A 24,908-nucleotide genomic window follows, 5' to 3' on the forward strand; every position below is an offset into this window, starting at 1 on the left:
TATGAAACCTGTTATAATTTTCTTTTTTAATGTGTGCCAGAATGCACTCGCCATCTGTTAGTAGATAGTTTGAAAAGTTATTATGCAAAATGCATTTTTTTTGAAATTGAAATTGATCACCACTCTATCATTTTTTAATACATCATATTTTTAATCATACATTATTTTTGAGATCGTTATAAATGTCTGCGAATACTTTTTGACACACTTCTGTATTATAAATATTCTGTCCAATTTAGACTATTCTAATGTTGAGACGTTAAAGATCTTCAGCTCCTACTATGCATAGTTAACATAACTTTGCACATGTGGTTTATATTCGCTGATACTCATAGTATCAGAAAATGCAATACGATCTTCTTTGATATGTTATTTGGGCATTGCGCATTATTTAAAAAATTACTAACACCATGCATGTATACTAACACGCCCATATGTTGTTACCCATAGTATTTGTTAATGCTACTCATTTTAAGATTATTTTTTATCCACAGTTTTCTCACTCATTTAAGTGTTCTAGTGGACGATTGTTTTACATACCATGTATGTATGAAAGTTAGATCCTCCAGTACAAACAAATGAATGAAAAACCTGTTTCAAAATAAATGGAAATGAAAAAGTGCGTATCTTTAAAACAAAACTGTGCGGTTTAACACTTTCTTTTTGTAACAATATATAATAGTGAATACATCCTTACATTTCTATGAATACCCATACTTTGCCGCAAAGCATAACATTTTGTGAATCATAAAACAAAAGCTATTCAACTCGCATGCCAAAAAGATACAGAAATTTTGTTACAGTCTGCAGATGACTACTTCAGAATATCCAGAGTACACATTGAATAATCCAACATCCATCAAAATATGCTTTGTGGCAAAATAAGAAGCATTAACATTATTTCACATGTGAATGCAACGAAAACAGACATTAGGTAGGTCTTTCGGATTGCACAGTAAAAACCGTCTTGTCTGATACTATGAGTATCAACGAATAAAACAACTAGTATAAAAGCTTTGTAAGTCATATGAGAGGTTGTAGCCCCAAACTCTTGAGTACATACTATAAATAACCTAGAATATCGAAAACATACGAAAATCTTCTCGGTTAGGTGTTAAAATAGGGCATACCCGAAACCATAGTTTAGTTTGTTTGGCCTAGATTATCTAGAAAAGTGTCATAATACAGTTCGAATTAATTAACTCATTACGTGTGGTAAAGATGGATAAATTATGGATGATATTATGAAAAAAAAAATCACGTGCCCGGCTAGAATTCGAACCTAGGGCTCTTGTATGCTAGATGAGCGCTTTACCAGCTAGCTGCTGAGCCACTTGGTGACCCGATAGCTCAGATGGTTACAAGTTTCGAATCACGCAGATCACGCAGATTCTGTCCATAACCCACATCCATCCATCTCATATATACTACACACGCGCGCAGAGCGAGTGCGATTTATTTAGTGTTGAAACTGTCTATCATACCTACTTCGCTTCCACAACAGTATTGTAGAAGAGTTGAGCACGTGGATGTTTTTCATAGTTTAACCCATGATTTATCCATCCTTACCACGCGTAATGAGTTAATGAATTTAATAGCCATGCGGATTGGATTACCGAACTTCTCAATGTACATTTCAACACAGCTCAAATTATTTTAAAAGGTTTTCAAAAAGCATCACAAAAGACTCACCTTGCAAACTTATTCGTCAATATTTTTTGTTGACTTCTCAGCATTTGAGATAAAAACTCACAAGTATATTGGATGCGTTAGATTAGAATATGTTAAAACTTCAATTGATCAATCGTCTTCTTTATTGCGTTACGTCCCAAATGGGATATGTATTTCGTGTGTAAGGTACGAAGATACTGTACACAGGGAAGTCGAGAAAATTTCCTCTAAAAGATCCTCGACCAGAGGGCAGTTCGGTTTTGCGTCGTCCGATTGATTTGGCTGACGGATTCGCGCGTATTTTCGTTGCCGGAGAATTTATTTTCCCCCTGTTTTGGAGCGTTTTGCTGGGTAGTGCTTCGTGAAGCCCAAGCAGGACAGTTCGGTTTTGCGTCGTCCGATTGATTTGGCTGACGGATTCGCGCGTATTTTCGTTGCCGGAGAATTTATTTTCCCCCTGTTTTGGAGCGTTTTGCTGGGTAGTGCTTCGTGAAGCCCAAGCAGGACAGTTCGGTTTTGCGTCGTCCGATTGATTTGGCTGACGGATTCGCGCGTATTTTCGTTGCCGGAGAATTTATTTTCCCCCTGTTCTGGAGCGTCTTGCTGGGTAGTGCTTCGTGAAGCCCAAGCAGGACAGTTCGGTTTTGCGTCGTCCGATAGATTTTGCTGACGGTTTCGCGCGTGTTTTCGTCGCCAGAGATTTTTTTTTTCCTGTTTTGGAGCGTCTTGCTGGGTACGTATTTGGGAAGGCCCAAGCAAGACGGTTTATTTACGGGACGCCAAGAAGTTTTGCTGTCAGTGTCAGTTTTGTGTTCAGTCGAGAATGGATTACCAACTGGTGAGTTCGTTTCATGCTTATGATAACACATATTTTCTTGAAAGCGTAACTTTTATGTAATATTAAAACAAACTTTGTATGGTTCGTCACTATATGTGTCGGCATTATGCTTTTTTCTTATACAATTTGAATATACATATATTTTTCTCTTTTTGACATTATTAAAAATTATCTTTTGAATTGTTTGACATTGTGAATGTTGACGTATTTTCTAAAACTTCTACCATATCGAGACAAAATGCACAGTAATACTCATATGTAATTTTCAAACAAACTATGTATGGTTCGTCACTACAAGTGTCGGCATTATTCCTGTTTCATATAAGTTAAAATATATACATGTAATTTTCAGTTTTCGTCATTAATAAAAACGTCTTTTGAATTGTTCGACATTATAGATGTTGACGTATTTTTTTTCCAAAAACTTCTCGAGACAAAAATACAAAACTAGCTTTAAATACAAGTCGTATATTTCCCCCTTGTCCATGGATCGCATCACCGACCAGAGGTGACTCCCAGATCTTTTCCTCCCTCGCTAATAAACACCCTTCCCGTGGTGATTGTGGAGATGCAGAGGTATTCTCGGTCTCTAGAAGCAACAATCATTACACCCTAACATTCCTTCCCCATCCCAACTGACTGTAAGGACTTGGCCGGCGCCGTTATTGATCAATAATATTAGATCTGCTAAAATTGCACTTCGAGAGTAAGCGGAAACTCCCATCCCTTATTCATTTGGATCGTAGTGCAATTCTTACCAGTTCCGATCAATCACGGAGTAGCAACCATTGACATGTACAGTCAGTCTATGCTATGCTATGCTATGCTATGCTCTAAAAGATCCTCGACCAGAGGGATTCAAACCCACGAACCTCAGCTTGATCTTGCTGAATAGCTACGCGTTTACCGCTACGGCTATCTGGGCCCCGTCAATGGATTATTATGAATAGTTATATTTTGCTTTGCTTTGGTCAGAAGAAACCATTTACTACTCCATGTATTTGTAAGCACAGCTGAATCCCTTGATTTTGAAGAAATGGTCCTGAAAATATAGGAAAGCCACCATGTTATAGGACTCCTGGGTATATACGGGTTAACCGTCGTCGTCGTGTGAAGTCCGATGCTAATATTTGAACCTCATTAGTTCCGCGACCAATTAGTCGGTTGCGCACCGTGTTTAATTCTGTTTGCATTCCTTCTTCATCATCTTCTTCTTCTGTTTCGCTAGATCTCGTTCAAATGCAGCGGTGGCAACAAGCCTCCACTGACGACCCACGAGACGCATGTGGATCCGCACACCGGAGTGCAGTTGCAGGAGGCCAGCACCACCATAACTCGGGAGCAGGTCGACGAGTTCTTCGGCCGGGGACCGTTCAAGTGCGATTGCCATGCCAGGTCGTCGCGGGGCGTTGTGCGGACACAATCCGCCACCATTCAAGTCGCATGTAAGTGTTAATTAGCGTTGAAGTGTGTGTGCGGGGTGGGGAGATTGGCGGGAATGATGTTGGTTTTTGCGATTGCTGTTACCGAACGGGTTCTAGGTTTCTTGATGCTGCTGTTGGCAGGCCAAAGTGTAGAGTATTGAACATAGTTATTGTAGTTCAAGTGGATATAGAACAAGGAGACAGTTGAACTGCCAGATTTAAGTGAATAAACGTTCAGTTTTGTAGCAATACGTGAAAAACTTGTCCTCCAACTCTTTAAGATGTTTGAGAAGTAGTTGGCGATCTTCAAGGGCTTAAGGCAAATCGCGACAGTATCCGTTTCTCAGCAATTTGGAAAAACATTTTGATTCCTCTATTTGAGACTACGATTGGCAATACCTTTTGATTCTTCAAACAAAAAGAAAAACTTGTGCTAGATGCTGCTTCGATTTGCCGAAATTATCGAATATACTATAATTTACTTACTTGTGATCCACAAATCACGCCAGCAATATTGGCTTTAGAGCTTTTAAGGGTGTCCACGCAAATCTCTCTTAGAATCACACCAAAATAATAAGGATCATATCGAAAAAAATTGTTAAAAACATTTCAAGAAATACTAACACAATTTTCACAAAATTATTCTAGAAATTATGTTGGTAATTTTAAAGGTGAATTTTTTTTAATTTATTTGAAAAATGTTAATAATTTGTTGCAGAAGAATGCAGCTGAAAATAGAAAAAAGCATCCAAGATTGCTTTTAAATTTTATGATAGAATTAAAAAAGTTCCAATTATTTAAAATGGCGTAAGCTTATCTCATCGTACAGTTCCTTTCAAAGATGGGAAAGACAGATACATTGTACCAGCGATCTCATAAATTTCGCTTCCATTTCCCTCCCTTTGAATGCTCGAGTCCGTCAGCTGTTTTTTCTCCTATGGATCACTTTTGCTTAGATTACCTTGACTCAGCAGCTGATAGTGTTTGAAATTTCCATTCTACCAACCTTCCCATAGAAGTCAATTGCAGTAGCATATTTTCCTTTAGTGTCAGCAGAAAGCAGCATAGAGACATGTCCATTAAAGAGATCCGGATGTTGCTTTGCCTCTGTAGCGCCCGACCCGAAGATAGTTAACATTATTAGCCCGTGAATGTAGTTGGCAAATGCTTTGGCACTCTGCGGAGTCTCCTTTCAATGGACGTGGTGCCAAGTGGCCAAAGGAAAAATGTTAATGCATTCCAGCAGGCAATATAGGAAAAGTCTGCATTTTGAACCTTTGGAATCACTTGATGGAGGTGGGGGAGTATGCGAAATGAAACTACTTTTTACATACTTACTACACAAACAGCTTCTTGGGAAGAACTTTTCCCTGCACTCCACAGGAGAGCATTTCCAGCTGAAAATGCAAATGAAAATGAACTTTTTTGTTTTGAATAATTAATTATTTCATTCGAAATTTGTTCCAACGTTTCAACCTTAGATATTCTTTGTAACTCATTGGTACTGTATCAGGGAGGAAGCTTCAATATCATTTTCAAAATATTATTTTGAATTCTCTGCAGAGCGTCTTTTTGTGTATTACAACAGCTAGCCCATATTGGCACAGCATATAAAATAGCTAGCATGAAAATTTGTTTGAAAATCAAAAGTTTGTTCTTAAGACAAAGTTTCGATTTTCTCCTAATAAAAAGATATAGAAATTTTATATATTTGTTACATTTGGCTTAAATGTCCTCAATACGAATTTGAAAGTTAAATTTTGATGAAGCATGATCCCTAGATACTTAAAAGCAACGTTGTCATACATAGCGCTAGACTTCAGCCTTCTCAAGGAAAAATAAAAAAAATATGGATCCACTCAGATTTTTTCAATTGTCCTTGTTAGCTACTGAAACTTCTTTAAAGACACAATTTCACCGTTTTTTTTTTTTTTTAATAAATTTTGAAATAATAAAAATCCTTTTCTTCTAAAAACCGTTTTCAAAACGTAGTTCATGAAATTTATAATTTTTTGACGAGGAATGTCATATTGGGGTGTGAAACCGTCGTGCAAAGATTCATTCAATTCGAATAAGCTAGCGTCCACATGATTCACGTTCCTAGCTGGAAATGCTCCTGGAGGAAAAACTTTAGGTTCACATACGGCAGGCCGATCGCGTCGGTGGACTCTGCATGAAGTAGAAACATTCAAACCCGACTTGAAGTATCGAGCGATTTACGGAGCTATTGAATTTTATTAATATGTTCAGGCAAAAGAGGGCGCACCGGCAATAAAAGCGACCAACCGACCGAGCTCAAAAGGGTCGACCGCGAACTCGGTGCGAAACTTGACTTGAAGTTTTACAACATCTCGTAAGAATGTGTAAATAACTGCAACAACATAAATAAACTTCATTTCAGGGGCGGGAAGTGGATGGGGAGCAACCGCAACTGTAGCGGCCCTGTGTGGAGTAACTGTGTGATGCATTATTTTTTGCGGTCCCACTTGAAAGCCGTGAAAATGTGCGGTCAATCTGGGGAGTAAATATTTTCCTTGTACGGACCGAATGTGAGTTAGTTCGTTTCGCGGTACTGATGGAGATGAATTTCTGCGGTCATAGATGTAGGATTTACGCTGATTCGTCGTGTACGGGAAGGTGTACGAAACGATCCCGGTTGTGTGCTTAAGTGGTTAGGTTTGATGTGTGTTTGCAATAAATTCGTAGATTAGATTAACACATGGTACCTGGACTTTTATCTAGGTACGGGCACTTTAACAGCCGTGACTATCCATTGCAATGGTGTATAAAATAGTAAAACATGATAGGGACAATTTCATTAGAGAAACATTGAACTGAAACAAAATTAGTAATCTCAACAAATAATAATGCTCAATAATCTTGGACAAGGCAATACAAACAGTTTGAACGAGAATTTGAATACTGTACAGTAAAGTAGTTTAAAATCCCGAACGTTGTATTCCGATACTTTTTTCTAAAAATAAAACGAAACTTTTAGCAATATGAAGTGTAATTAAAATGTCGCTCAAAGCACGATAGAACTGTATTCAGTAACAGTAGTAATATTAACCTCTAGAATAGTATTAATTTTTTATCATTCCTTTTTTCAATTTTCGAGCTCCTTTGCTTATTTGATGAGTGTTTCTTTCAATCATTCAGAAATAAATTTATCAGAAAATTTGGAGATATCGGCTTTGAAACAGTCTCAAACATTTTGTCGAAATTTCGCCGATGAGAGTTCCAACAAAAAACGAAGCACTACACTGTGATGAAAATTTTTCAGGAATTATTCAACAAGTTCATTATAAGAATTATGTCATAGAAATCAACGAGACTTTCAGTTGGAGTTCTTTAGAGCAGTGATATCTAACCAATAGTCAGAAGATTACAAGAAACCATGACCTCGCAGAGACAGTCTTCTTTTTCTGCGATTGCTAAGTTTTTTTCTTATTGCACTCAATGTTCACATCAAATTTGCGCAAACCGTTCAAGGGCACACATGACCATCTCAGCAAATAAATATTGCGTTTGCATCACACCGAAACATAAACGGCATTTTGAGTGTAATTTTATGCCAGCAAACGTAGCAGACACTATAACTAGTCTTGTGTTTGGTTTTATCATCATCTTTGGAAAATCTGCTGCTGCTGACTAAGGTTTTTCAGCCGATGCAGACAAGCTGCCAACCTGTCCGGGCCCATCTTGATGAGTTCGGCTCCGATACCATCCTTGCCAGCGGCCTTGTTGTTCTTGAGCTGTTGAATGGCATTCTTAACTTCCCCCATCGTGGGAGCTGGTTGGTTTCCACAGTCCGCTGTGCTGACGTAGCCATCGCCTTCGCTGTCCTGACCTTCTGTGCCTGTATTCTTTGCGCCATTTAGGTGTTCATCGTAGTGCTGCATCTACTTTTCGATCACCTCACGTCCGTCCGTCAAGATGCTCCCATCCTTATCCCGGCACATTTCAGCTCGCAGCACGAAGCCTTTGCGGGATGTGTTGAGCTTCTGATAGAACTTCCGCGTTTCTTGAGAACGGTACAGCAACTCAATCTCTTGGCGGCGCTTTTCGTCCCGGAATAGGCGGGTTGGCTGTTTCCGCTTCAGTCTGTATCGTTCCACGTTTTGTCGCGTACCATGCTGCAGCATTGCAGCCCGCGCTGCATTCTTCTCCTCTAAAACCTCTTGGCACTCCTCGTCAAACCAATCGTTTCTTGAGCTCCGTTCCACATATCCGACAACGCTTTCGGCAGCGTCGTTAATGGCTGCTTTGACTGTCCTCCAGCAGTCCTCAAGAGGGGCCTTATCGAGCTCGCCCTCATCCTGCAACGCTGCCTCAAGATGCTACGCGTACGTATATGCGATATCCGGTTGTTTCAGTCGCGCTAGATTGTACCGAGGCGGCGTCGGTACCGTACATCGTTGATGAAGGATAGTTTTGGGCGCAGTTTCACCATCACCAGGTAGTGGTCGGAGTCAATGTTAGCGCCACGATAGGTTCTGACGTCGGTTATGTCGGAGAAGTGCCGTCCATCGATCAGAACGTTGTCGATTTGCGATTCTGTCTGCTGAGGTGATCTCCAGGTGTACCGATACGGGAGGCTGTGCTGGAAATAGGTGCTACGAATGGCCATGTTCCTGGAGGCGGCAAAATCTATCAGTCGTAGGCCGTTCTCGTTCGTCAGCCGGTGGGCGCTGAACTTTCCAATCGTCGGTCTGTACTCCTCCTCCTGGCCAACCTGAGCGTTCAAATCTCCTATGATAATCTTGACGTCGTGGCTTGGGCAGCGGTCGTACTCGCGTTCGAGCTGCGCGTAAAATGCGTCCTTGTCATCATCAGTGCTTTCGGGGTGAGAGCTATGCACGTCTAGGATGCTGAAGTTGAAGAACAGGCCTTTGAGCCTCAACTTGCACATTCTTTCGTTGATCGGCCACCACCCGATCACGTGCCCTTGCATATCACCCATCACTCTGGTAGATGGTATGATTACCTATAAACGTTCGCCCGTTGCTCCTGTCCAGCACATCTCCTGCAGCGCTACGATGTAGAAACCGCGGATCTTCAGTACATCGGAGAGTATACGAGTGCTTCCGATGATGTTGAGAGATTTGCAGTTCCACTTATCGAGTTTCCAAACGATAGTCCATTTCCGTCACTGTGCTCTTTGCCGATTGTTCCGGTCCGTATTCTCTCGTTGACGTTCCTGTGCTGATGTGTTTTTACGGCTGGCTTGCAGGGCCTGACACCAACCCCCTAGATTTCCGGAGGACCATTCCCCTTAAATGTTCGGAGGACCATAGTGCGCAGTTTAGCTTAGAGTCCTTCTCTGGCACTCGGACGATGATCAGCCGCCCCTGACATGGGGAACAGACGCTGTTGTGAGCCGCTCCTAACATGGAGCACAGACGCTCCAGGTTTGCAGAATCAAAAGCAAACCTCCCTTCCCTGTCAGCATACGGCCAAAGTTCCCACCGGGGTTGGTTACCCGATCTTCCCCAAGGTTACTCGTACCCTGGCAAGTACCACGAGGAGGTAGGGATAGGAGTTGCTCGACAAGAGGCTAAGGACCACACAAAGAGGTCTATTTTATTCCTGCAGGTACCAATGGTACGCCATGCCCAGCCATTTACCGTGCCAAACATTAGAGGTCTTGAGAAGAAAAAAATGTTTTGACCGGCATACACAAAAAAACACTTTTTCAAGTCCCTTTTTTCTTACCTACGCCCAAAACTGCTGAACCATCCATATTGTATATTACAATACTAAATTATCTCAAATTTATGCATAAAAACTAAAAAACAAGAATATTAAAAATCATATTCCGGATAATCGAGTCTTAAAATAAGAAAAACAATTTGTGGAAGAATCCCTGGAGTTTTTGGTGAAGGAGTACTTATCCGAATGTATCGTACAAATATCAAGTCAACCTAGCAGAACAATCAACTTCACACTAATCGACTCTCACAACCTCATCCTCTCTTTCCAAAATCCCCCACCCATTAATCTGAATAAAACAAATTATGCCACCCAGACGAACAGAATTGCCTTTCAAGGGTGATAAAATATTAACGGACAAGAGTTGACAAGACAGTGCGTATTTTTCAATTTCACCACATAACTTATGTACGTACGATAGAACCCCGTGAGATTTACCCAGTAAAACAAACACCATACAGTTGAATAGAGTCGATCCTGAAACATAGACCCAACGATAACGAACCAGGCCTGACAAAACTATAGTGAAAGATTAATTCATGTAATTATGAATGACACAAATTTATCATTCTTGAGTTGGGTAGCCGTGGTGCCGTCTTGGTTCTTCGCAGCCATCACCGAGTTAACGTCGCAGTCGTGACTAGTTTCGCCCTTGGCAAAGAAAGCTAACGCAGAAGGGAAGCCTAAACTAGATGTGCCCACGCAAGTGAGCTCAGTAGGTATAGAAGAATACAAACCAATTTCAGTCTTTGAGAGGCTCTAAGACTTAACTCAAGCCGATTCAACGCCGGATAATCAACTGCAGATGTTGAAGGAATTTTTTGTTCACTTTTCCTTTGCCTAAAACAATGTTTGAGCATTCTTCCGGCAACCGTTTCCATCGTCAGCTTCTGCTAGCTGTGCGGAAGAAGGGCGGCTGAGATTTATGGTGGGAGAAAACCTCTTCATACGTCGGCAAACAGCAGCAAGCAAAAAATTCCAAAAACTTCCCAAACTGACGGAATGGCTTTGTTCTACTTTTCCCTCTACCACGATCCGAAAAATTCCCGCAAAAGTGAACGCTCGAGCACGTCAAAAATTAAAATCACTTTCGATTTCCACGGCTTCTGGGACCACAAGCTGCTGCCAACGCCAAACATCGCAACGACGACGACACGGCATTATTGTCATCATCATCGTTGTCGCCCAAATGGCTGCCAAGTTTCTCGACATTGAAATTCAAATTTCCTGAATTGGTCTCGGATAATGCTCACCTCGGTCGGAGCTGATCCAAACCCGGGTCGACATTAGTGATTCAATTTCGTTCCCTTCTCCGCGTGACTTCGCCACACGGCTTGAGACCTATCAATCAACGCAGCCATACAAACTCTGAACTACTCGGCAATTGAGTTTGGGCACTAACTGACTGACTGACTGGAGCCATGTGTGTTGCTCAACACGGGGAAAATCGAATTTTGTCACATTCAAGCCATGCTCCAGTGCGGAGGAATTCATCGCTATTAGAATTTAAAATTTTCTTGAGAGACCCCGCCACTAAACGATTACGCTCGATTGGGAAATCCAACCCGAAGAGGGCAGCTGGTTTAGTTGAGGGTTTAAAATATTCCTTTGATGCGTGTATCGCTGCACAGATGCGGTTCCAACAAAGTCGTCGTACTTCGGGCGGAAGAAAGTTAGAAGCGACGTACATTCTTAGCATTCGAACCAACAGTGGTAAATTGATTTTATTCATTTTGAATAATTACGTTACGAAAGAGAAGTTCCCATCGATCCCCGTCGCCGCCACCGTCGACCGACCACTGAAGCATGGAAACAGACATTCATTGACGATGTTTGGATCACATATGGTACACAGAGTCCATCATGCTGCCCTTCTTTACTATTAGATGGATATGCTACTTGGTAGCTCTAAATTGGGTGTTGCATGATGAACGACGACGGGGGATCCAACAACATCTGACGACGATTTGTTTGTGGCTGGTCTGAGAACAAAGTATCGATTAGAATTGTAATTTCTGAGTGATTTATCGTGTTTTATTCGGTTTGAGTGCAGTAAAGCGTAAACAAGCGGTAATGAATGTTTGACTTGAGAACAGATAACCAATTTAGATGGGAAAAATATTTATAAATTAGGAATTTAAACATGTTCAAGTTTTACGATAAATGATTTTACGCTCTCTTGTTCAAGGCGATGAAAAAAAAATTCGAATTCAATTGGTTTGTAATGAAAACCAGAGATGGGCAAAAAGAATTGGAGCCGTTCAAAAAATCCGGATCTCTCAAAAGAACGAGTGATTCGTGGCTCTTTTATGACGAGAGTCGGTTCATATGATCAGCATGAACTAATTCACTTTTAGCTACTTTTAGCGGGAAGAAAACCTTTAATGCAGGCCGTGTTTAAAATAAATGACGATTTCGCTGCACATTCATCCACTCAATGTTCATCCGATGGACATTCATTCACTGGTTGTAAACACGGCCCGCATTTAGAGCAGAAAAAAAAAGAAAGTCGACAAAAAAAGAAGACAGTGGATAAGTCCATGGATCAGACAAAAAGTGACCCGGAAGAAGTACGAACCGATTATTTTCCTCTGTTTTACTTCGTTCGATTATCGGCTTCATTATAACGCTTGCCACGTGCCTTGCTTTGCATGCCACGGCACACATGCAAACGCACTTTGCAGCAGCTCCGCACTCTCAGCGTACAACTAATTTACCCATACAGGCAGATGACCGATAGAGAGAAGAAGACTTTTTTTTGTTTCTTCTCTTTGGTTCGGGTAGGGGAATTGGCCGAGTTTCTGGAGAAGAATGAGAGAATGAAAGGTGCGACGCATGTCGCGCAATAGGGAATGAACCGTTCTTTCTTTCGTTCGCTCGGTTCAGTTCGCTCTTGCTTTCAGAGCCGCTGAGTATCTGAACCCTTGAACAGATCCGGTTCACTAAAACGAGTGATTCGGAACGAATCCGTCCACTAAAATGAGCCGTTTTGCCCATACTAAAAACTACCATGCAATCATGGAAAAATCTTTAGAGTATTTGGGTAAAACCTAAAAAAAATGCAAACTTCGATGCATTCGTTGAAGAATTTCTTCACGAATCTAAGGGTTGCTCTATGATTTTATTCTGGGATTACCGCAGTTGTTTTTTTTTTATTTGAAAAAGTGATTGATGATAACTCCTCAAGTTTCTCTAAAAAGTATCCACATTCGTTATTGGGAACTCGGACATTCATTCAATTTTGAAAGGATTTCTTCATATATTCGATAATCGTGAAAATTTTATTCGGTAATGCGAAAAAAAACTGAGAAAATCTCTAAAAAATGGAATAAATTTCTTCAATAACGAAAAACAATTTCGCTATAACATTAATTGTGCTGCAAACAGATTTTGCCTCTTGCGCTTTTTGCGTAGCTATTCAGTGCAATTGTTAGTCATATTTTCAACAATTGACAACTCTAATTAGTTTCAAGAGATATTTTTTTTTCTTGAATTGAAACAAACTGTGCTGTTTGGGATGTGCTGGTATGCTGGTATTTCTAGAATTCAAGATGGCGGCCTAGAAAAGAACATGATGACTTCCAGCTCATGAAAATCATTGTATCTCAAGATTCTGATCATTTAGACGGACGATTTTTTCGAAAAGTTTGTCCAGGTTGAAAATTGCTTTCAATTGAACGGTTTGGAATCCAACATAGCGGCCTAGAAAACAAGATGGCGACTTCGGTCCATCGAAATTATTGTGACACAAGATCATGATCATTTAGAAGCATGATTTTTTCTACAAGTTTGTCCAGGTTGAAAATTGCTTGAAATTGAACATTTTGGAATCCAAGATGGCGGCCTGGACAACAAGATGGTGACTTGCGGTCCATAAAAATCATTGTATCTCAAGATCCTGATCATTTAGAAGCATGATTTTTTCTACAAGTTTGTCCAGGTTGAAAATTGCTGTCAATTAAACATGTTGGAATACAATAAGGTGGCCTAGAAAACAAGATGACGACTTCCGGTCCATGGAAATCATTGTATCTCCAGATCCTGTTCATTTAGAAGGAAGATTTCTTCGACAAGTATATTCAGGTTGAAAATTGCTTTTAATTGAACGTTTTGAAATCCAAGATGGCGGCCTAGAAAACAAGATGGCGACTTGTGGTAAATAAAAATCATTGTATCGCGAGATCCTGATCATTTAGAAGGACGATTTCTTTGACAAGTTTGTTCAGGTTGAAAATTGCTTTCAATTGAACGTTTTGGAATCCAAGATGGCGGCCTAGAAAGCAAAATGGCGACTTCCGGTGCTAAAACTCGTTTATTTGAAGAGATACTAGAAAGTTGTGTTCTAACGAAATGTTCACACTCCTATGCCCTTAATTTTTAACTAGGGAAAGAATATTTAGTACGTTCTTAAAGTACCTGTTTTTATTTGTTTTTTAAAGGGTCCGTTTCCCCATACTGAATAAATCATTTTCCCATACTGAACTTCTAGTCGCTTGCCGAATAGCTAAACGATTTTTTTAGAATTTTTAAATTTTACAGGGTTTTGTTTTGGCCGATTTCCTACCATTTGTGTCTATGCGGTTTTTCGATTTCGAAAATTTACCAAAATCGACACGGCCAATTAAGTTATTTCCTTAAATACTTGATTTTAGTTGCTTTTAGTTAACGGTGGTAAAATTTCTGTCTTCAAAGCTACATCCCTACAGGACTCATTATACTTATTCGACCCCTTTCAAAATAACAACTGGATGTCTGAAAAGCAATGAAATACACAAACATTTGTTGGCACAAATTAATCAAATCCTAAATTAGCCTTCTTTTTTATTTCACAGTATTTTTCTCACAAATTTCAACATGAATCTTTGATTGGTACGTATCAAAGTATGTCAAAACAGTCTCCCCATCTCGATGTATATCCTAAGTCGATTATTTATTCAGCCCTTTTGTTCTGCATAAAATGTCTCGCTTCATACCTCGAAATATGCCTATTTTATTCATATTTTAATATATCAGTTGTTGAGCATACAGATTTGTTTATCAGTTTTGAGTTGGAAAGACTGATGACTTCTACAAATTTGGTCTCTATTCTAATGCAATTCTAAATTTAAGTTCTCCAAGGTGTCTATTTTAATCAACATGGCCGTTAAAGTTTTTTTTCCTTATTCTGATTGTAGTGAATCCTTATGATACATTCTACAGGCTCTAGTGAAAAATTCAAAGACTTCAATGCGGCTATTCAGCAGGTGCTTCAAGAACTTTGTCCCACATGTATCAAGGAAAAACTTCAAGAAATCATCTAGCGATTTTTCCAGAGATTTCACAAGGAACTCTCACAGGGATCTTTCAAGAAGTTATTATAGTGATTACTTTACCAATTCTTCCAGTGATTTTTCAAAGGATGTTCAGAAAATTTTCTCCAGTTCCTAAAAAAATTTGAAGATGTTATGAACATAAATCTCGGAGAATATACTTAGGACATCGATGGAAGAATCACCGTATAAAACACTGGAGGACTTAAGTCTTCCTTGAAAAATATCTTAGAGAACATTTGAAGAAATTCCCGATGGAAACTCTTAGGTAATTTCTATAGTTCTTCTTCCAAGTTATATTTTAGAGAAATCCAAAACAACATTATCGAAGGAATTCTTGAAGAAATTCCACGGTAAATTACCCAAACACCGAAATTCTTACAAAATTCCTAGAGAAAATTATGAAAAATTATACACAGTATTACGAGTAGTAATACTGTCTTAATGTCACAAAGAATTTCAAAAACAATTGAAATGACTGGCCTAATTATATGATGAAGAATCAATTTCTTATCATAACGATAAACAAAAAAGTTTGGATCTCTTTTGAGTTTGGATCCAGGTTTCAAATAAGTTTCAGTAATAACTGCTATATGTACAGCTGTTGAAAAATTAAACAGCTCGCCTTCTTTATCATTTAAAGAACGAGCATTCCCATTTGGAATATTAAAAAAAAACTGGATCCATTAGAGAATCGTGATCAGATAACAATTTTATAAGTAAATTTTGCACCACTTGGACTGTCTCAGCCATTGTGGTGGTTTTGAACATTGCATCAATCATTTGATTCAATTGTTCAATGAAAAAATAAAATCAAAAGAAGACATTTTACTGGAATTAGGTGCGTTTTCTGATGATTTTTTTTTTGTTGGAATTATCCGTTACTGAAGAGACGGAATAGGGTTTACCTACAGTGGCAGGGGTTGTTCCATATGATTTGAAACGATTGAACGGTTAAACATAGGAAGACAATTTGAAGAGAAAGAGCTGAAACTGCCTGCTACAATATCGACATACGAGTTTCGTTAGGTAAATCCATTCGAAATTAGAAGATTCGAACGGCTACTCAACGGAAGAAAATTAGCTTGTGAATGAGCATATTAAAAATTTGCCTAATGCGTATGATTCCCAAGCAAGCAATCGTTAACTGAAAAATGAGCATTGTTGGAGATTTTTCCAAGGGAATCCCTGAAACGAAAGACGTTATCGTTAATCTGCCTGGTACGATCCTCGACGATTCGTATACGCGAAGGGCAATCCCAAAAGTTAGACTATGGTTGCCCCCGCAATTTGTGCATACAAACATGTTGGTATCTTTCTTCACAGAACAAACGTCCTTAGCGTGACAAGAACCTCCGCGAATCATGCATTTAGCATCCATACGGTTGGTACCGACGGCACTGAGTGGGGTTCTGGAAATTTCCTCTAGATATCTGGAAATGTTTTCATGTCGCACGGATATCGAACATAAGTCTTACATTTCTAGAGCTTTGATATTATTAAGATCACTTTTGCTAAAGTAAACTAAATAATATTGTTCAGAAAGCCCTCTCTTCTTCTTCTCCTTGGAATTTCGTCCTCATTGGAACAGAGCCTGCTTCTCAGCTTAGTGTTCTCATGAGCACTGCCACAGTTATTAACTGAGAGCTTTCTTTGCCAAACTTGCCATTTTCGCATTCGTATCTCGTGTGGCAGGTACGATGATAGTTAAAGCCCAGGGAAGTCAAGGAAATTTCCATTACGAAAAGATCCTGGACCGACCGGGAATCGAACCCAGACACCTTCAGCATGGCTTTGCTTTGTAGCCGCGGACTCTAACCACTCGACTAAAAAGGGACCCAAAGCCCTCTCCTACCAATGCCAGATTGGATTATCTTCTTAATAATGATTACTTGGATTGGAGAAAATCCAAGTAAATCATTTATTCCATATTTGATCTATTCAGGTGGCTTATAGTCACTTGAGAAACCTTTAAAGATGACTTTGAACAAACGTTCAGTTTTGTCGTCATAAGTAAAAAATTTGTGCTTCTTCTCTTCAAAATGGTTGAGAAGATGTTTGCGATCTTTAAGAGTTTCCGGCAAAACGCGACAGTCCCCTTTATTTGCGATTTGGAAGGAAACCTTGATTCCCCTAATGGAGTTTAAGATCTCCTGCCAAAATCCCCCATATGCAGAACAACTGACCACGATAGGCGGCAGTCTTTGTTTGCTCACTTGAATAAAAGAGCCTGAACTACAGGCTGCTTCAATTTGATATTCGGAAAATTTGTCTAAAGTATCGAACTGATTACTCATTTCGAAGCAATTATCATTATTATCCATTTCACCCTTGAAAGAAAGTGCGCATTCCGGAGAAACGTCCTTTTCTCCATTTTTGTCACGTTTAGTCACAGTTTAAAAGCCCACTTTTTTGGAGGAAGTTGTAAATTCAGAGATTCACCCTAATTTGCAAAGAACTAAATCAAGGGACACTCACCTTACACTGAAAATGGTTATCCATTCTTTTTGATAGATTCGTCTTAAAAAACATGTTGTTCAGTGTTTTCGAAATGTTACCTAAAACCATGCTGAAAGCATGAGAGTTTATCCCACGCAGTAACCGTTAAACTCGTCAATTCAAACCTTCACCTGTCTTGAAAAAAGCACCGTTACGCAATTAAATTCCAATCAAACGCAACGGTTCGACTACTATCAAGTAAGCTACCGCCCTACAACCTGTCCGCGTTATCATCATGATCTCCCATTTGAGTGCATTTCGATGTTTAAGATCCACCTGACGACGATAACTCCGCTGGGCTCATGTTGCCGCGCTGCTAGCTACGTGCAATACACAGGTGCCGACTTAAATTTTTATCGCGTCTTTTCACACCTTGCGACCGATTTCCACCTGACGCCTCTTGGCACAGTCAGTGCACGCAACAACTTGACATCGACAAACAATCCAACACCCTCTCGAGTTCGCATCCAGTCGAATAGTGGAACCTCTGCTGCACCCACACCCACAGCCGTCCATGTTGTCAACGCTTGTTGGCTAACTCAAAAGAACCGAGTGGTCATTAAGTACTATACTACCTACTACACTACATATAGCCAACTATCCGATGTCCCCGGCCATCGTCGAACCACGCCAGGAGTCCGCACGAGCTCAGTTTAATGTCCATTATAATCCTATTATCACGATATATCTTGATTTGCATAGCTCTTCTCCGTTCACCTCCCTCCCAAGGCAGAAGTGACAAACGGTGCTGATTGGCCTCGGGGGTTTGATTGAGTCGGAGACCGAGAAGCGAATCGTTTTGTCATTTGACTTCTCCAAGAGTGACATTAGAGTTGGCTTTCCCATCTTTGCACGCGACTCTTGCGGACTACGCAAGCAAGAGTTGGACGGAATGGAACTGGAAGGGACATGAGATTGTCACACTGCTTTTGCTGCCACCGTGCTTCTACAGCTAACGACCGGGTTTCAGTCGATTGTTCCGCCAAACACTTGGCAGTTATGGCTGCAGCAAAGTATAAGTACACGTGACGACTTCTTCTTCGGTTTGGATGTTCGAATAAAGGATGGTTTCGCTGATTGACTCAGCTGGGAGTTTGCGGAGAGAGTGGATAGGGGAGACTAGTGCGACGTAATCGACGAAGATGATTGTTGAAATTGTCCACCAACTTGAACATCCACCGAACGGTCCGTCGCCACCCAAAAGTGTAGGTAGGTTCATACAATCATGGTCGTTGTTGCGTTTTGTGTGTCCACCGGACTCCGGCCATTGACAGTCATTTAGCTGTCAGTTGGCCAAACGACGATTGTCTTCTGTTGGCCCTACCACTGACTGTTGGACTGTTTGCACGCAGATATCTACCGAGTAGTGGCAGTCGTAATGTGGTGTGATAAGATCTGTGTGCTGAGTTGGGTCTGTCAATGTGCTGCTGCTGATGATGCGTGGAAGTACCGAGAAAGTGATACTACTACTTAGCGCTATTATGAACGGTTGTCATCGGTTGCAAAAGCTTGACAGCTGTTGAATTGAGGGAGGCAGTTGAGCTGGTGGAAGTTGAGAAATATGTGGAGTCACCATAGTTGGTAATACGAGGAGGAGGGGTGAGGGGATTCTCGAGGGTACCAGGTGAGGCAAAACTTAAGAGGTGTCTTATTGTCTTATTCTAGACCAACATTTGGGAATCGCTGATTAGTTTTTGCAAACTTTTCCTTTATTCACTAATTCATACAAACTTGAAGTAGCAAAACAGTTCGCGTAATCTTCAATATAAATAAAAATGGAATGGTGTTTTTATGTCACGAAATGGCTAGAGAACAGGTTCACGGATTTTCACAATTCTTCCACTGTTACATTCATCCTTGACTACGACGTGTTTGTAAGGAATTATAATTGTGAAAATCTACCGAAAAAGTTTAGAAAAACGATAACTACAAATTTAAAATTTTATAGATATTCTTCGTAAGACATACTGAACAATACAACGTTTGCCGGGACAATGGATCTGAGATAAAAATGATTCTAGATTGGCGTAGAGTGACTATTCTAGCACTGAACTAAATGGTGCTTCCGGTATAGTTTTTGTGCTGCATTTTCTGTATGTTCTGATGTAAAATACGGCGCACTACTTGCAAAACTTTGGCAAACATGACTCTTTGATTGATCAGAACAATCCAAGTTGTACAGAGATTCATAGAATTAGCTAATCATTCTCATTGTGTACAAATCGAGAGCTCCAAATTTAAAAGTAGGCTACGTGCTTACGGTCATTGGGGAAGGGAAGTAATGTTAGTTACTAGAGGCCTCTGCACTGTTTAGACTTTGTATGGGATTTTGACGTTTACTGGCCTTGTTATTTACACAATTTACGGAACAGTGAAAGAGAGAGGTTGAGCTTTGTGCAGAGCCCTAGAGACGGAAGAATCTGTTACATCTCCACAGTTGTCATGGAAAAGATATTGGGTAACTGGGATAAGGTTGAATTCGCGAAATTACTCGATAAACGCATTGTATGTACGACGAATTAGAATATTGTACCTATCTAGCCACCTTGATTTTTTAAATAAGTCAACCGTCTATATACATAATTCTTTGTTTCTTTTAAACAAAGAATTATGTATATGAACGGTGTGCTTGTAGAGTTGCCCCAAATAGTAGCACTTTTCGAACTCAATCCGGAGATATTAAATACGTTTAGATTTGTTTAACACGCGTTAACTTTATTGATCCGGTCTTGGAAAAGGTTAGCACTCAACTGCCTATACTAGCAAACACCCGGTCATGCGACCGAACCTGTCTCTCTTTCTCTCTGTAATTTTCGCTCTTCTAACATTATTCCTATGGGGGGTACTACAATGGTTATAATATATTCTACAGTGCAGTTTCAACCAAATTGTACTACACGAAAGTACAAGTCCTATGCAGAATAGAGCTTGAAGGATTAGATCACTAGAATATTTGATAAATTGTCGTTAAAATTTCATATGAACATCACTAAACCAGAAATTTATATTACCTTGGCTGGCGATCTGTAGCTCAGCATTGTGACGTACTGGAACATTTCTGAAAGTGGCACGAGATTCAGCAAGCCCATATTTTATAGACACCCGATCTGATACTTAAGACACGCAAAAATATTATTTTTGTTGCGCTGTGTTAATTATCAGTCAAATAAGTGATGTGGATGCTTTGAAAGCCACGTACCAACGGAATTTGGAAGCGAAAAACTATTGATGACCTTTCTAAGATTGATTATATCTATGTTTGAATGCAAAATGGCAACATGAGCATTTACTTGAGCTTTCTAGTAAGTGGTTATATATGTTACATTACAGAGCTTGACCTACGCATGTTACTGAATGCAAAGCGCCTAAATTTATGTTCTCACCATACTCAATTGCTCAAATGATGTTGTAAGGTTCCGATCTTAATTACAACCTCAAATCCTGTTATAGTGCTCATCTTCTGTGAGAGAATGTAACCGAAAACTGTAGAATATTGTTTTGAATAGTTGTTGTAGCGCTCCATTATTTATATCGTACACGGAGAATTCAGCCTACCCAAAACATAAGTTCTTTAAACTCAAATTTGAGTAAACTGCATTTACTGTTTACCCACGGTTGGGTTGTATTGCCTCTCTCGCAACAGCAATGTTCTCAAAAACAGAGAGAGATGCACCGACCCAGCGTCGAAGTTCAATGGAATAAGCCAAATTTGGGTTCTTTCGCGTTTACCTAACGTTAAGTTGTTTTAACCCATCACGGAGACTTTGAAAGCTAACGCTAGGTAGATTTTGCTGCACTGATTTGTTTTTTTCGCTGTTATCAAACGAAATCTACCTAATGATAGCTATATATCAGTTAACCCAAATTTGGGTTATCCCACGGAAGAGCCGAATCGCCTCAAATCATTTCAATTTTTTGTTGATTTGTGGCTCCGTGTAGAGTGCAATAAAATATTTCGGTGAAACATTTCAAAGCGCTACTGATAGACAGGCAACTCTAGGATTTTAAGTATAGGGGTACTGGGGGTAATCTGCCCATGTTAAAAAAAACAGCGATTATAGATGCGAAAAACATTATTTTGTGCTCGTTTTTCATTATGATTGGATACACAAACATGTTTTCTATTAAATAGTGGAAGCAGATATTCAATTTAGTTTTCTGGGGCTTATAAATCAATTTAAAAAAATGCGTGCTTAACTCCATTTGTATTTTTTGCGGAGTTCGACGCCCCGCTTGAGTTTGACGTTACTCGTGCTGTAAATGTACGCATACAATCATGCTTCCTTATCTCTTGCATATATCCGGGCGTTTGTACAGATGTTATTTTTTTAACTAGCTTACCGGACGTGGCTAGCCACGTTTCAACAATAGTTTAAAGCGAACGGCTATGTATAATGTTTCAAATCGCATGGTACCGTAAGATCGCCTAAATTTATGCTCTGACCATACTCCATAGTAGCCCGTGGCCTCAAGACTGTTGTAATGTTATAATCTGAAATAATTACAGCCTTATATGCTGTTGTAGTGTTTATTTGGTTGTGAAATACAGTAAGGACCCGATTTTGTCAGCCCCTCGATGAATTTTAGGCTGACAAAATAGGGAACCTGACAAAATCGGGTCATCTTATTTTGTTCCTATTTTTCAAATTTTGACGTGTTACATGGTTATATGGACTTTTAAGAGGGCGATGGACATGGGAGTAGTCAGTTTTTTTATCAGGGGCTACCCCCCCTTATATTGGTAATATCGATTTTTAACACTTAATAAAGGTATTGCCATTGCCCCCTCTGGCTACGCCCATGCGTGCATGACATCAAACATCATCATCAATTTTAATGTAAACGTGGTAAAACATGCCGATAACACTTTTTTTTGACAAATTTAAAATAGGCTGACAAAAACGAGTCAAAAATCTGACAAAATCGAGGGTAGACAAAATAGGGGGCAGACAAAATCGGGTCAGTACTGTCATTCAAAAGTTCAAGAAGAATCTATGAAGAATTTTTGGTGAGATAGATAGAGATAGATAATTCATAGATTATTCTTGAACTTTTGAAATACAGTACCATCGACTCATGGAAATATCGAGTCATGCAACAGGAATGTTTTGGAAAGCTGTCCCTTACATCATAGTAAGCATAAAATGTTGTTTCATATATGGATCCATGAGTCGATATCAAATTATGGAACACCATCTTATGGAGGTTGTACAGTAAATTAATAAAACTCTTATATTTGGCGCACATTAATATCATTCAATTATCAATAATAATCTTGCTTTTACATATGTCGAGTTCGATGTTGAACTTTGAAGTTGGAACTGGAGAACCCGTTTCACATTTTTAACTCTTACCCGATTAAAGCTCGACCGAATCACAATTTGCTTGATGTTGATTAGTTTACATTACAGTCACCAACCAAAGTCCTTAACACACTGGTTCGAGAATATTTTATGAATTGGGATGAAAATATTCTGTCAAAGAGCTGTTGTAGTGTTCCACAATTTGCAATTATAATGTTCTAATATTAAAATTCACCATTAGCCCTCAATGAAACTTTTCGATGAAGGCTCCAATTTGCGTTGGTTGCTTTTTAACGACAAGTTTAAGATATTTATTGCATGTAATTTATTGCATATAAAAAAACCGTGACAGGGCACAAGTTGGCGATAGTCTCCGGAATTCGGTCATTTATCGCCCAAAAAAATGACTTTGAAAAATGCACAAAATTGCAATGAAAAACACTTTAAAACGATTTTCTTTAGAACAACACTTAAAAATATATAAAAAGAAGCATTTTTATCCATTTTCAATAATCTAGGGTTATAAAAAGCATTCTAAAACACACCCTTGGTTCAAACTGTGGGTGGCACGTTTTGTCCCCTATGGACAAATTACCCCCAGTTCCCCTATGATATTTATTAGCTTAAATTACCGAACGGATAATCAGCTTCAGAACAATTCCGTCAAAAACGCGTTGTAAAAGTATGGTAGAAAAAAAAACATTCAAGTTGATTTGTTTGTGAATCAAGGTGAAGATGAACAGCAATTTTAAGGGCATTCATGAAGTAATTAATAACCTGCCTATCCAATGAAGTGGTAGTCGTAAGTTCGAATCTCATCTGGAGGACGTGCAACTTTTACATGTTCACTTAAAATAGTAGTATCTGGACAATATTCGGCCGATTCAGCCATCAGCCGATTCACCAGTACGGTTGAAAATTGCACAACAGTCGTATACAACATTCTTCACTAAACTGAAGTGTCGATTCCGAGCCAAGGCTGCAAGCCAATGATAATAAATACTAAGGTGTGGAAGAAGAAGCAAAGGCTTTGTATTAGTAACAAGACTAAACGTAAACAAAAATCTAATACGTCACTATTTTACACGGCTTCTTGTGGGAGTTCGCTTGCTTGTAGTTGTGATACATTTTGTCCCGTACACGGATGTCAGCCACACTAAATGTCGTCTTCCTCACCTCGGTATATATCCTCATTGGCTGCGCTCATTCGAACTGTCAATTTTATTTCACTGACATGAAAAGGTACGCTTATATAAAACATGCACGCTAATATCAAATCAAACATGTACGCTCAACTAAACATAAGCTGTACTTCAATTAAAATGCAATATACCAGCTATAGCTACCACAAAAATCAACAGTGAAAGGCTGTTCTTTCAAAAAGTTTTGCTTTATTTCACAAAGCGACGAAACATCTGTTCGATCTAACTAATTTATGCCAAACTTTCTTTGGACCAAACGTATATATCTGGAAATTCTGTATACCAAAAGTAGAGTAAGGTGGGGCAAAAGTTCGACCTTAGTGGTATAATCAAAGTTTCCAGGAAAACAATAGCAGTTAAAACAAAACAAATACCATACAGTGAACCTTCAACATATTGGCTATAATTTTGCTGAACAAACTTGTGTCAAAATATTTACCCATTTTTAGTTATAACAGTTTCAAAATTGATTGTCTTATTCGAACTTTTGCCCCACCGGTGGGGTAAGAGTTCGAATCTAGTGTGGGGCAAAAGTTTGCTGACTAAAACACAAAATATCGATCCTTTTATGACAGGCATACTTTACACCAGCCGTAAACTTAAGTTTGACGAAAAATACACGCTAAATTTTCATCAAAAAATTGCCCAAAACCGGGCTAATTCAAATATACTCAAAAATAGCAGTTTTTCGCAAAACTAAGTGGAAATGTAAAATTTTGGTTACAGTTTTCACACGATCAGACAAATTTAACTAAGTTTGAAGATAATATGAGGATTTTAGGCAATTTGCACATTTTTCCGTGATTTTATACATGGGTCGAATTTTTGCCCCACTATGGGCCAAAATTTGTTTTCAAGCATTTATACAAAAACGTATACACCTCAAAGCAACCTTATGATAGGCCTAGAAACGCCCTTACATAAAATATTGAAAAAGATTTTATCTTCAA

The 24,908-nt window shown here is 39.3% G+C and overlaps 1 protein-coding gene across 1 annotated transcript in view; it reads left to right on the top strand.

Moving 5' to 3' along the window:
• Positions 1-24,908, top strand: part of LOC5570957 (netrin receptor unc-5) — a 507,697-nt gene that overhangs the window by 22,106 nt on the left and 460,683 nt on the right. Inside the window, exon 4 of the mRNA XM_021845791.1 lies at positions 3,738-3,954. Within this exon, the coding sequence (XP_021701483.1) occupies positions 3,738-3,954 (217 nt within the window). The remainder of the gene's footprint in view (positions 1-3,737; positions 3,955-24,908) is intronic.

The sequence above is a fragment of the Aedes aegypti genome, chromosome 2, assembly GCF_002204515.2.
Source record: "Aedes aegypti strain LVP_AGWG chromosome 2, AaegL5.0 Primary Assembly, whole genome shotgun sequence".
NCBI lineage: Eukaryota > Metazoa > Arthropoda > Insecta > Diptera > Culicidae > Aedes > Aedes aegypti.